This window comes from Letharia lupina, assembly GCF_014066315.1.
Source record: "Letharia lupina isolate WasteWater1 chromosome Unknown contig_6, whole genome shotgun sequence".
In the NCBI taxonomy this organism is placed as follows: domain Eukaryota; kingdom Fungi; phylum Ascomycota; class Lecanoromycetes; order Lecanorales; family Parmeliaceae; genus Letharia; species Letharia lupina.
The window spans coordinates 2,141,800-2,155,836 of NW_023502975.1; the positions used below are offsets into that span (position 1 = coordinate 2,141,800).

Genomic DNA, 14,037 nt, shown 5'->3' on the forward strand with positions numbered 1-14,037 from the left:
CGCCACACAGCCTTTCCATCAACCTTGGTTATCTAATGAAAGACTTTTCTCCCTACTCAAGCCCGAGCATCCGGCAATAGAAGTCCACCGTCTTTTTGTCCGAGCCTTCCGAACACTGCCCAGGGACACACCGCGATGTTGCATGCTACCAATGACACATATTCCGTCCAAGCAGGCTCGAGGCGAGACAAGGCTACCAGTACAATGCATCTCGGCGACCGTCATTTTCCTTGGGTGCTTACATCAGTGTAGGAGAAAAAAGGTGACGGGACACACAGTACACACAGCCACACGAAAATTGACAGAATGCTAATGTGCGAAAGACCAGAATTGTGGCACATTGCGTATATTTTCAGTGCAGACGTTTCACCGGTCGCAGTTAATCGGAAGGATTTCAGTCAGCCTGGAGGCTCTGCGGTGCTCCTTCGTGGGGGCGCAGCGGCCTAAGGCAACCAAGCCCTGTCACCTCCGCTGTGCGGTGAAAAAAATAACCCACAAATTCCAGGTTACTATTGATGTGGCTCAATTACAAACCAATGCCTGCCATTTCTGATACAATGTTACATCTGAATAATTAACAGCCACTGCTTCCGGGCGCTTCTGCTGCCAATGTACACCTTTGGTAAACCGAAGATACGCAGCCTGGAGACGAGGCTATGGAATCCATAAGCAACTCCTCTGTTTTTGGGGTCTCATCCGGTTATTTAGAGAATGTAGCCTTGCGTCCTAATTCACAAAACTTGGCGACATCCTGAGGATTCTCTCTTGCACTTCTTCATGCCCTTTGTTTTTCCCTGATCTTGTCGCTCAAATTTTCTACCTTCCTGAGATCAAGATAGACGAGACCCTCTGTCCATCATTCATCTGCATCTCCTAAGTCCACTCTCTCCTTCGAAAACAGGCCTTTCATAAGATGTGCTGGCCCGAGCTTGCCGGCCGCATCGAAGTCGAAGAACGACGCCCGCGAACCTGGAATGAGCCCCGTCGCAAGCGTCTCAACTTCGTCAGAGGTCATCAACGGGACTCCGACCAATGGGTGCCCACGCCAGGCCCAAGAAGACCTACAGAGCAGGAGATATGGGACCGGCAACGAGCGCGAGAAATGGACCAAAGATTCGTGCATCCTATGCCCCACCCACAGCTTCAAGGACACCATGACCCACAAATCACACAAATGCCGCATGATCCGGGGCCATGGCATCAAATTCAACCTGGCCACCATGTCCCTCAACCCGGGGTTGACCAACACGGCCACCACGGACACCAGCCACAGCTGAACCATCGATCCCATCATAGCGACGACGATATCATTGCCATCGAGGACTCGGGTGACGATGGCCACGACGGACACGACGATCACCGACATCTTGAGCCTCAGATCATCCACCTAAAGCCCCCCAAGTCCCATTTACCCAAAGGTCTCAAAGCGCACGCGAAAAAGTCGGGAGGTCACAAGCAGAAGTATTCGATCTCATCATCTTCCTCGGATGACAGTCGCAGTTCCGACGGCTCTTCTAAATTCACTGCGGGCTTTAGAGCTGGTCGGCGATCACTTTCTAGAACACCCGTTCCGAGAGGAAGAAGTAGGAGTCGTCTCACGGATGATAGCTTCGAAGATTTGATGCAGCAACGCTTCAGGAGTAGATCGAGAAGAGGGAGGCGATAGTGAGTTGGATGAGTATGATTGTCGTTCAGGCCCAAATTAGCGAGGTTGATGACTATTTGTGAGAGTCGCCATCTTTCCGTCGTGAGACGTCCTGGTTTTGGTCAGTCGACAGCTCGGGATTTATTGTCTTTTAGGGCTGTAATGAATGAAACGTCACGCTGTTCGTCCCTACTTACTGTGCTTTATCTGCATCTGCAAATGCGGTCGCGGGACCTGCATAAAGAATGGCCTTCCACTTTACCGGAAAAGAGAGGGCAAAGTTGCAATAAGGAACTCTGACCTTTTCTAATCGTACCTTAAGCTTTGTACGAGCTCGGTCAAGAACGATGAGCGAAACTTTGTCGGAATAGAAAGCATTTGGAGAGATATTTACAATCTCTCGTCTTCTCACGGGCAGATTGCCCCAATGTGAAGACACATGGCATCAAACCCTCCTCAAGAATTCAAGCCACACACAGCCGAACTGCTCTACCATATCATGTCAGGTCCCAAGCTCCATTCCAGCTCGATTCACGGTGCCACCTGCCCTCTTTGTTTATGACACTCCGGGGCACCGCAGAGCGCTCGATGACTGAGTTCTGAGGGCCAATCCTGTGACGAGGCAGCATTTGAGCGGCGATGGGTTGATTATCTCCGCTGGTAACGCCGCATCCTACGTCTTCCGGTTCTTCGGCCGTCTCTCTCCGCTCAATCCGACGAGGCTCAATACCAGGCCACCCGAGGCGTTGAACTTCCGCACCGACGGATGATATGGTGTCGCGGTCGTTGATGATTGTGCACCGTGTTTGGTCGGTTCGCAACTTGCGTCCCGAGGAACTGATGAGATATACTTCAAAAAATTTGACGTCAAAACCCCCATCATCTAAGGATCATTATCATCATCCAATGGCACACCTCCACAAGCGAAACAGCCGTGCTCCCTCAATTGTGCCATCTACTCCTTGGCCGGCGAATCATTGATGCCCGGCAGAGGCATTTTCCCTACTGTGAAAATGCAGAATCCCGTGTCTGAGTCCCATGTTTGCGCGCATGCGAGGTGCTTGCCGGGAGCGTAGACGTCGCCTTCGTTCAGGGAGCCGGACATCCATACGGCGAGGTGAAATATTCTGTGGTGGATGCCGCTGTTGAGCTAGAGACTACAGGAGCTGCCCCAACAGGTGATGCCGACTTTCAGGGCCTCTACTCTGCCAAGAGGGTCGTCGACGATGACTGAGAGCCGTACCCATCACGACAGCAACGTTGAAGGAGAGCCAGAATGTGAGCCAGAGGTGGAGAGGTGTCCGTATCATGGGGGCGGAGGCGAATGCAGCATGTTTAAAATGTGGTGTCAAATTCGCGGATAATGGCCCTTTGGGTCCTACTTCGTAGGTAAAGATGAACCTGGACCAGGCCTTTTGTTCGGCGGCGGCAAGCCTCGTATACATCTTTCAGTGCTTGCATTGTTGACATCGACGTTCACTAAGAAGTACTCTTGTGCTTCGCTCGGTGTTCGAAACAAGAATGTCTGATCTCGAATAGTTTAGCTGCCATCGAAGCGTGGAGGTCTTCTTGATTTATCTGAAAAATGCACCGCTTAGCGAATCACGGCTATCTTTTCTTCTACATGTCGGAAGTATAAAGTATGACTTGACTTTTGCGATAATTTTTCAAGACAAACAGTTGCACTTACAGCGCAAGGTCATATATGCGTTGGCGACCCATGCGCTCCCAGTCGCGCAACATTGAAAGTAGCTTGAAACCAGCAACAGCCAATCAATTGAGAATGACATCGGAGCATTTCTCTACTTACATGGCATTCGTCGTGCGCATATTCGATCTCTCATCTCCTTGTAATAGAGTAGTTGCGCACCTGGAAGCAACCACCAGCGTGGCTCTACAGCGGGGCTCAGATGCTGAAGCTGCATAATTTGTCTTAGAATTCAACTCACGTTTGGTGGGTACGTGTTGTTGTGTAATCAAGCGAAGCGTCTTCACATCCCTAGGTACCGTGTGGTCAATCTTTCCTCATCGCCACATTTCAGACCCTGGACTCCAATGGAGATAGTTTCTCCGGGTATCAAATCGAAACCACGATCGTCAAAACCCACATTATGATCTTCTCCCCAGTCCGGCTCTACCACCTCTATCACAAGCCCTTTGACAGGCACATCAGAGGATATCTCTATAGCTCCAGCCGTCTGTGGCGGCTTGAAGTCCTCGCTTGTGCCAGGAGCATGTGCGCGATTCAGGTCGCGGACATTGGGAATCAGTTTGAGCTTAACGTGTTTCGGCTTGGGTAGGTGCACATATTTAAGTGGTTCCGGCCAATTGACCGCTCTAGCAATGTGGTCGCCATCTTCGTTGCAGAGATATACTGCTACAACCGTCTGCTGCTCATCTTCACTCCTCATGGTATGGCCATCAGTCAATTCCAGGACCTTGTCCTTGTGTTCTTCAGACACTGGGATATCGAACTCAGAGATCTCCGTGCTGCGATTTGGAGGAAGCAGTAGTCTGGTGAATAAGTTGCCATGCTCTTCTTGTTCCCCAGTCACTAGATTGCAGGTTTTAACGTGAACGAACACCTCGTGGGCATCGAGCGAGAGGTTACACGCCCACATTTCAATTCTATGTACAGTCTTCATGTAGGCGCGGGTGTATTTGTCTGCAAAAGTCGTGTGCACTGTCCGCTTCAGACCGATAGTAAGGGGTCGCAGCTCACGCTTGACCGCAAAATAGGCCAATTTAGGTCGTAGGTAATAGTCAACAATCGACCATGATGTGCAAGCCCAGCAGTCATTCAGTTGCCATATTAATGCGCCAGAGCAGTACTCTCGGCCTGGACCTTTCCATTGTCGTTTCCATAGCTTGTATGCGAAGGAGACGCACTCAGCCTGCATAAGCTGCGTACAATAAACGTACTGCTCGAAGGGTTCGAGTGTGTACGGTATGTTCTCCGCTAGATAGAGAGCCAATCTGCGCTCATGCCCGGCGGCCTTATTGTGAAAATCTACTGTCGAGGACTGAGGATACCTGTCAGTATCAAGATTGGCATCCTGGAGATAGCTTTCAACGGTCATAATGTTCGGAAATGCTTCCATGCCAAACTCTGACACGAATCTTCCACTCAACTTGTCGAAGTCCTGGTACTTTTCCTGCGTACCGTGCCATACATTCCACTGATGAATATCTCCGACATGTGGGTCTGTCGTGTCGTTCCCACCGTAAGGCGACCCAAAATGATAAAACGTCCCTGGCACAAGCTCCTTGGTTACGTCCACGAGAATCTTTTCGTATATATATCTTGCCGGGAATGTGGTTTTCAACCAATTTTCAGGGTCCTGGTCATTGGGATCGTATTCCAGATTCTCTGCTTCTCGATACTGATAGTCCTCGTTGTTGCCTGACCAGATCACAATGGAGGGATGATGCCGGAGAAGTTTTACGTTTTCCACCGCTTCACGCTTCACCAAGTCCAAGAACTCCTCATGTGCCGGATAGTTGCCACAAGCAAAAGGGAAGTCCTGCCAGAGGAGGACCCCCATCTCGTCGCAAGCTTCATAGAAATCTTGTTCTTCAAATATACCGCCGCCCCAAGCTCGAAGCATAACCTGGTGCCCGTCGACCGCCATTTTCACCCAGTCACGGTATTTCTTACGACCGATTGATTGGGTGAACGAGCTTGCAGGAATCCAGTTGCTACCACCGCAAAATATTGGGATGTTGTTGACCTCGAAAAGAAAGGTACTACCAGGAGCATCGTCAAGCTTGCGCTGGATGACTTCGGCTCTCCTGAGCCCAAAGCGCTTGCTTGCTGTATCTAAAACCTCTTTCTTCCGGCTTAGCGTAGCACTTAGAACATAGAGCGGTTGCTCGCCATAGGTATGAGGATACCACAGCCTTGGATTCTGACTCTTGAAAGAAGCCATTGCGAAGCTTTTCTCTACCATGACCCTTTCTGCACCCATCATCTTTCCCTCAAGTGAGATTTCGAAAATCACTTCATCTCCATCTCCATCTCCACCCCCTTCGACCTCTGCCTTGGCTACCACCTCAGCCGATTTCAATGACTTACCCACTTCTGTCGTGAAATACAGATCTGCAATGCGTGAATGATAGACCTCTAGATTTATTGGCCGCCATGGACCACAGGTGAGCAAACACGGTCCCCAGTCCCAACCCTAGCATTGGGGTCAGTAAAAGTGTTTGAAGACTGCGGAAGGAATCAAATCACATAGTGGTACTGAGCCTTTCTGACGGCGAGCCGACTGGGATCGCCGTTCCAGCAACCCCAATGGTGATCTGGATGTTGCTCTACAAACTTCTTACCGATCAAGTAGGTGCTATCGAAGGTGATCTCCAGGATGTTCTCTTCCTCTGAACGGAGGAGTTCTGTGACGACGACCCTTTCGGGAATGAACATGTCCTTGGTTTTGAGGATCTCTTTGCCGTTGAGGACTGCCGTTGCATACGTATCCAACCCGTCGAAAGTAAGTACGGCCTTCTCATCTGGACCTACAGTTGGTGTAGGAAAAGTGCCTTTGTAGACCCAAGATTTCTCACCAACCCATTGACAATCATTCTCTCTCTTGCCAATCAAGGGATCTGAGATGATACCATTGTGAAGTAAATCCACGTGTACATTAGTTGGCATATCAAGAACTTCCATCCATTCAGAAGCTGAACAGTGCGCCTGGCGAAATGTCCAACTCTGTCTGTCGTCGAGAGGGAAAATCTTTCGAGTAACCATGCTGTTCAAAGTTGAGTCGACACTGGTCCAGTCACGCATGCTTTGTCCAACATCTACAATGTTAATGTGGCGGTGCGCCCATATGGATGCGGCTGTTTGTAGCGGTTGGGCAAACGCAACGGAGAACGGACTTGGCAAGGCAGAACTACGTCTACAGTGCATATAATTCCAGGTTTAGAGGACAAAGAGCTCGGAGCTCTGTGCATTGGCGGCACCATAGTGCTCTTCTATCGACCGCAACACATCCTTGAAGGAGCAACATACCCTCCAAACGACAACAGCACACAGAAGTCACGCTTCAGCGATGTTGCTCTGCCAAGGATACCCAATCTACTCACAATCCAACATGGACCAACAACGCCAAGCTACTTGAATCGCAAGACCTTGACTAAGATCAGCAGCAGCCTCCTCTTCTTCGCCTTCCTGCTCCATCTAGTCTGAAGACAGCCTCCCATTCTCTCATGCCACCGCCCCATGCTCCGATACCTGCTGTCGCTCTCCCCTGCCCTTTCCGCCTTCTCCTCCCCAGACCTCCCTCCTCGATTATCGTCCCCGCACTCTTAACACTTCCCTCGTCCTCCCATCCTCCACTATCCCCATACTGTATTCCACTCATTGGATCATCCGGATCAATTTCGCCTAGCTCGATCTTTGTCAAGATCATGCCTGCAAGACGCGCAAAGATCTCTTCTACCCCATCTCCAGTGAATGCGCTTACTTCGACAGAGACAGGTATCGCAGAGCGTGATGCCCATCGAGAGGCCTCTTCGACGGTGACTTCGCGTCCTTCAGTAGCGACGGTGGCAGTCAGCTGAGAGCCAAGTCCGTAGCCTATGGAGGAATGACTAGAGCTAAGTCTGGCTCCTGCCCCAATAGACTCATCTGAAAATGTAGATTGCCTACTGGACGCGCTGTTGGCCGACGCGGAAGCATTGGGTAAAGACTCGGATGCCAAATCCAATTTGTTGCCAGCTAGGAGAAGCGTAAGATTTGGAGAAGCCAGAGCTCGAGCATCGTAGAGAAAAGTTGGAAGAGCATTGAATGAAGCATGAGATGCGAGGTCATAGACCAAAATCGCACCAGCTGCACCACGATAATAAGATCGCGATACCGAGCGGAATCTTTCGGTCCCAGCTGTGTCCCATAGTTGTAGCTTGATTCTTTTTCGCCGAGCGCCAGTACCAACTTTGATGATTTTGGAGGAAAATTCAACGCCGATTGTCTGGCTGGACAATACTCGCCCTTTGGCTTATCAGCCTCTAGGAAGACACACGCACAGAGATATTTACAGACATTCGTTCTTGACGATTCGGTGAAGGAGGCAGGACCTGGAGCGAGATAAGCTCTAGGGTTTGCCGAGGAGCTGAGGGCATGAACGAACTTGCCGCTGCCGCTTGGTCCTAGAAGAATGACCTTTGCAAGATAATCGTACATGCTTCCAAGTTCCTGAAAAGAAATGCCTGTCGTTAGCAGATTTATTAAGTAAAAGCGTGGCGAAATTTACCTGGTCATTGACCGATGAGTTGCTCGAAACATTGGATCCTCGTCGTTGACGCGCCATATTGGCGTGTTCCTTGATGTTTGTGATTGGTTTATGATGGGGCCTGGCAGGACCAGGTAGCTTTTGCGAAGACTCACATCTCACCGACAATGAGTGTCAGTCAATAGCGAACGTACGAATAGCTACCTTATCTATGCTTCATCCGTCACTGGCGCTAAGAAATGATGAGTAAGATAAAATCAACCAATCAATCTGGCGACGGTTTGGCTTCCGCTAAGGTGCTTCAAACCTCAATTTTCTGCTCTGAGTTCGTCTGTCCAATTCGTCTACAGCTTCATAATCGCCGAATGCTCTAGAACTCGCTCCAATTCGATCGGAACAACTCGCCTCATGATGCCTGGCCATTTCTCATCTATGTCGACAGCTGCACCATCTCGCATAATGCTTCGGCACACCCGTTTTATCGCACGCCAGACCACGAGGCGACATGCCTCAACCACAGAAGCGGCCAAAGACACGGCCACGAAATCCAAAGAGACAGCTTCAAATGCGACCTCGAAAGCTTCACAAGGCCTTTCAAGAGTGACTTCGTCTGCCGGACCAGCCGTGAGCGGTGCAGCACAAGGGGTCAGCAAAGCTATCGGCAACATTGGAGGACGGACAGGAAGGATGATATCTTTCGTGCAGTGTGAGTCAAAGCCTGCCACTCGCTCGCAAGGTCGTTCTGCGAATCAATTGGGGCACCCAGAGCTCTACCCACGCAAAAATGGACGATACATTCTGTGGACTACGGCACTGTTTCTCTGTTATTTTGAACATTGATAGCCCTTAATTTTCATTTTATCGCTTTGACATGCGCATCAGAAAAGGTTGCTGACTGGCGAAACCAGCAATGGTACCCCCTACGATCTATTACTCTAAAGTTGGCTTTGAGCTCTCAAAGCTAGTCTTCAAGGGACAGAAGATGAACCCACCGTGAGTCTTCAGCCTTTTTTCTTCTTCTTCTCTTTCCCCGTCCTCAAACTTCGTAAGATGGCTGGTTCTTGTATAGGTAGCTGATTGCTTGATTCAATGTCAGGGATCTCGCGGCGTTCCAAAGATACACTCAGCCGGTCATTAATGCCATCCGAAACCCCGCCGGCCTCCTCAATCACACTACCGATACTGCCAGCACCATGTCCCCTGAGGGTATTTTGAGCCGGATCAGGAATGCCAACAGGCAACAATTGGTTTCAGCAGGGGTGATTGGGGCAGAGGTTTTAGGTTTCTTTACTGTGGGTGAAATGATTGGGAGAATGAAGCTGGTCGGCTACAGAGGAGATACTGAGCATCACGAGACCGCGACTTCAACATAGTTCGAATATTTTTCGCCATCAAGTACAATACGCTGCAGTCGCGAAGGGCAGGCGTGCTAGAAGGGTTCGCCGAGACGCTGGAAAAGATTCGGACTTCGGGGTCGCAAGCTCTTGCATCTGCACATACCATGTCGCTATAGAGATGTTATCATGTACAACAGACCAAAAGCAATGAACTCTTGCGGAACAGAAAGAGAGATAGAGACTACATTCGTAGAACCATGGGACCCTGAAGAGCTTGGCAGAATACGTAAGATAGTGCCGCTTTTAGCTGGGTGACCGGGGTGACGCGACACCAGCATGCCTGAACAGATTGATGCGGACTCTCTTCAAGCGACACCCCATCCATCACGTTAACCCACGAGCCGTGTGTTCACTCCAGATATGATCATTATCTCCTTATGAGACCAATCCGAAACATCTTCGTACACAGAACCGCAGCCTCCCACAAAGCAACATTCTTGGACTTCGTCTTTGGCATGTTAACAATTGTAGCTACTAGGAAAATAGATTTGTGCTCTGCGCATCCCGAATCGTTCTCTTCAGTATGATCATTGTACTCATCTCTGCTTTCGAACCACGACCGGCACACGCTGCATCTCGTCCGCTCGTCACCGTCATCCGAGCGGGGACTCAGACTTCTTGGGCTGCTTAGGTCTGTGGCATAGTCATTGTCGTCATCGTAGTCGTAGGTGGAGGGGAAGGGGGGTGGGCTGTCGTTGCCACTGTCGCTTGAGGCTGTTCCAAGTCTCGTCCGCTGGCGTTAAGTATATAGAGGGAGCGTGGGAAGCTTACAAAGGCTGCTTGAATTACCCTCGTGAGCATCACAGAGCTTTTTCTGTCCAACCGCTCCTCTCCACAGAATCTACAGTATGTATGAATCGTTGTTGATCTTGCGCAGCACCTCTGACAGTACTTGGCTTTCCAGGATCCCAACTCGCGTTAGTGTGCCCGCGACTCCTCCCACCACTTTGGCACCACTTCTCCATGGGTAAAAGGGGCAAAACCCCAGGTGAGACGGCCGAAGATTAATACTGTAGTACGTCAGTATTTGCCAAATAAGCTTCCGCTTTGGCTAAGGTTGAGATATATAGAAGATGTGAATGTAAAAGTCGCTTGGCAACAGTAGAGTTATTCTATTAGTACTGGATGCGCAAGGCCGAAACCGGTGACTAGAGAGCAAACTATCAAGCTAGACAGGTATGGAATGTCAACAGTAAAGGAACAACGGGAGAACAGGACGAAAGGACCTACTGCGACGGATAAAAAAGCTGATCGCGTCTTGCCCAGCCTTGATCAATCTGCCCTCGAGCTCACTGAATTCCTCTTTACCTAAGACTCCTACTCGCTGCCGGAAAAGGATGCCTCGCAAGTAGATTGAAAGGAATGGGTGCAGGTCACTAGACGCAATGAGGTGTATTACGTTGCCGAAGCTGCAGTAAGTGACCTCGTGGCCCCCAAGTCCTCAAAGATAGGCCGATTGCAGCAGCCAATCTTTCAAGCTCTCTCGAGGATCGCTTGCTTCATCCTCACAAGGGACTACCGTCTAAAATTTCCTCGTCCAGAAATTCTTCGACCTTGAAATCGTGACCGACAGGAATGCATTCCAAGATGCTGCAAGAAGAAACGCGTGTCATGGCCTCTCGGCCGAATTTGCTATTGGGGTAGGAACCGATGTAGAAAGGCGAGACAAGATGGCGACGTGAGATTCCACGAACGGCATCTCAATTCCGTGAAGGGTGGGAAATTCTTGAACGGCAGCATCCCACCCTGAAATGATGTCTATGCAGCCTCGTTTGTGAAATATCTTGATTGCTTACTACTGCACAGATGCCCTGCAATACATTTTCATCGGACGAAGAGACGCAACAGTACAGCTCGGTCAAAGATTCAGCACAACATTCATTGATAAAAAGGGATATGTGGTAGAGAGACCGGATGATATGGATGTATTCGAGTAGCAATTTCCAAGTGACGCTTTTCTCTACTTTTATCCTCTCGTGCGTGTGGCTCGAATATTTCTCTGAGCAGTAAAGTATGGTCCGATACATAGCTTCTAGGATGCCCATATGAAGCTTGACAAACTAAGCATTAGATGGATCGAAACTATCAAAATATTGGTACTGTAATATCGAAAATATCGAAGATGATAATAGATTTCAGAGCGGGAATCAGCCTTCTGGGACTCTATTCTCTCAATCGATTTGATTTGCTACGGTGCGCTAGGGCTTGATCCGGATCACCCTGGCGCAAGGCGTAGGTCTCCCGGGTCGGATCACCGGTGGTGCCGCTTTAGCGTCTCTCCAGGCGGCGCTCACTCGAGGCCCAGTTTGGGGGTTAATATTGGGCAGTATCATAATTGTGAAGCGAACAATATTCTTGCCCAAGTACGCTTTTACGCACAATTTACCGTGAGAGTCATTCAAACAACCTTAGGATCCATGAGGCTGTCATGATACTGCATAACTCCAGTGCGCTTGCCCAAAGCTAAGACAATGGATATGTTCAAGTTGTTAACAAGATCCTCAAATATACAAAAATCTGCTCCAGCTCCCAAAAAGTCCTCTAGCCGTCAGATCCCATCAGATGGATTTTCAGGTCATCCTTATCAAGATTCCGAGAATGGTGATGCCTTCTTCGGCAATGAGAAAGCCAAGAGTAGAGGCACAAAGCGGAAGAGGAGTGGGGTGGAGGAAAAGCATGACGATGGGCTCCTTGGGCAGTTGGATTTCTTCAGAGGTGGCGCTCGATCTCCGGTCTCATCAGAGAAGCAGGCCATGGATAGTGGAAAAGGGGCTACCACCAGGAAACTAGACGTGCAGGATGCTCACATTACGAATCCTTTCATTCCAGACTTGAGTGAGGAAGAGGGTTGGCGAACCTTGAAGAAACACAAGCTCAAAGTTACCGTTCTGGGGGACGCATCTGGAATCCAAAGTAGTCACCATGACGAACAAAAAGGGACAACTTCAGAGCCTGTGGGGAAGAAGAACGCACATCCTCAAATATCACCACAGCCTTTGACTTCGTTCATACAACTACGGAGTAAGTACGGCATTTCGAGAAAACTTGCAGGGAACTTGGACGCTCAAGGGTATACGGAGCCTAGTGAAGTTCAAATGGGCAGCCTACCGCTCTTACTAGGGACGGACGAGGATCGTGGGCTGATATCACGACGGGATAAGAGGAGCGAGACAGAGCCAAGAGCTGACATTGATCTACTCACAATTGCTCCAACTGGTAGCGGAAAGACCTTGGGTTTCTTGATACATGTACTGCAGGGATTGCTTGAAAGCCGGAAGGCTCAAAGGGAAACCAAGGCAGACAAGAGGTCAGAGCATAGGGTTCAGGCTTTGATAATTGCTCCCACTCATGAGCTCGCAGACCAGATTGTCAACGAGGGAAGAAAGCTCGCATCAGGTACTGGCATAAAGATCTCCGGGCTGAGGAAAGGCATGAGATTGCACCCGGACCTTGTGGGCTTGAAACATGGTGACACTACGCAGGGCGTGACGGACGATACCCCCGGAGGACACACACATGACTTTCTGGTGAAGACGGATATTGTAGTCAGCACCCCCTTGTTGTTTTTGCATGCCATCTCAGCGAAACAGTCAGGCGCAGCTTCTCTCCCAGATATTCGTTTCCTCATCCTCGACGAAGCGGACGTTCTCCTTGATCCGCTTTTTCGAGAGCAGACACTCGGTATTTGGACCGCTTGCACTAACGCTTCTCTGCGTACCTCTCTCTGGTCTGCCACTATAGGTTCTTCCATCGAGTCACTAGCTCAGACCTTCATCCTCGACCGGCGGCGTAATCTGGGCCTAACGTCTTCATCGATTTCCCAACACTACATCGTTCGCCTAGTTGTCGGTCTCAAAGACTCTGCCATTCCTAATGTAGCCCACCGCCTCGTCTACGCCGCATCCGAACAAGGTAAACTTCTCGCTCTGCGCCAGCTTCTACATCCTTCTGGAGCGCCAGCAGCCGCCGTCCCGTCGTTACAGCCACCATTTTTGGTCTTCACGCAGACAATACCAAGAGCCATAGCTCTCCACTCCGAGCTTCTCTACGACATCCCTTTCGAAGCAGGTGGCTCTTCACGTATAGCTGTTCTCCACTCTAATCTCTCAGATTCCGCACGTGCAAACATCATGGCGGGTTTCCGCAAAGGCGAGATATGGATTCTCATCACCACGGACCTCTTGTCACGTGGAGTAGATTTCAGAGGACTGAATGGGGTCGTCAATTACGATATCCCAAATACTGGTGCTTCCTACGTCCATCGCGTTGGCAGGACAGGGAGGCAAGGCAGAGAGGGTGGGGTAGCAGTCACCTTGTACACGAAGGAGGATATCCCTTATGTAAAAAATGTGGCTAATGTGATCGCTGCGAGTGAGAGGGCAAAGGAAAAGCATAACGTTGCTGATAACGAGGGAGAAGGCATGCAGAAGTGGCTGTTAGACGCACTTCCAAACGTTAGTAAGAAGACGAGAAAGGAAATGAAGAGGAAGGGGGTGGAAAGTAGGAGAGCGACTACCGAGGCCGCAGGGGGCAGAGGGGCGAGAAAGATGCGAATCAGCACGAAGAGCGGATATGATCGACGACTGGAGAACAAAAAGAAGGGAGTGGTAGACGGAAGCCGAAAGCGACTGGTACAGGAGGAGGAAGGAAGTAGGCTAGAAGATGAGGAGTGGGAAGGTATTGATGATTAGATACCCTACTCTGTGCTATGATCTTCGCTGTATCTGATGTTCAATGACGAATTCACACGCCTGGCATTTGA

At 49.9% G+C, this 14,037-nt stretch overlaps 4 protein-coding genes across 4 annotated transcripts; 3 read left to right on the forward strand and 1 right to left on the reverse strand.

Moving 5' to 3' along the window:
- Window positions 1-913: 913 nt before the first annotated feature.
- On the forward strand, window positions 914-1,622 carry HO133_009347 (uncharacterized protein; the record flags this gene model as incomplete). Its single annotated transcript, XM_037300208.1, is given in 2 exon segments — window positions 914-1,541; window positions 1,561-1,622. The coding sequence occupies 2 exon segments, from the start codon at window positions 914-916 to the stop codon at window positions 1,620-1,622; spliced, it is 690 nt and encodes a 229-aa protein (XP_037155034.1).
- Window positions 1,623-3,636: 2,014 nt separating this feature from the next.
- Window positions 3,637-7,956, reverse strand: HO133_009348 (uncharacterized protein; the record flags this gene model as incomplete). Its single annotated transcript, XM_037300209.1, has 6 exons — window positions 3,637-5,826; window positions 5,880-6,448; window positions 6,882-7,637; window positions 7,689-7,723; window positions 7,777-7,841; window positions 7,900-7,956. The coding sequence occupies 6 exons, from the start codon at window positions 7,954-7,956 to the stop codon at window positions 3,637-3,639; spliced, it is 3,672 nt and encodes a 1,223-aa protein (XP_037155035.1).
- A 333-nt stretch (window positions 7,957-8,289) lies between these two features.
- Window positions 8,290-9,251, forward strand: HO133_009349 (uncharacterized protein; the record flags this gene model as incomplete). The annotated part of the gene is made up of 3 exons (XM_037300210.1): window positions 8,290-8,584; window positions 8,820-8,871; window positions 8,975-9,251. 3 exons carry the CDS (start codon window positions 8,290-8,292, stop codon window positions 9,249-9,251), a joined length of 624 nt encoding a protein of 207 aa, XP_037155036.1.
- Window positions 9,252-11,746: 2,495 nt separating this feature from the next.
- On the forward strand, window positions 11,747-13,966 carry HO133_009350 (uncharacterized protein; the record flags this gene model as incomplete). The annotated part of the gene is made up of 1 exon (XM_037300211.1): window positions 11,747-13,966. One exon carries the CDS (start codon window positions 11,747-11,749, stop codon window positions 13,964-13,966), a length of 2,220 nt encoding a protein of 739 aa, XP_037155037.1.
- Window positions 13,967-14,037: the final 71 nt, after the last annotated feature.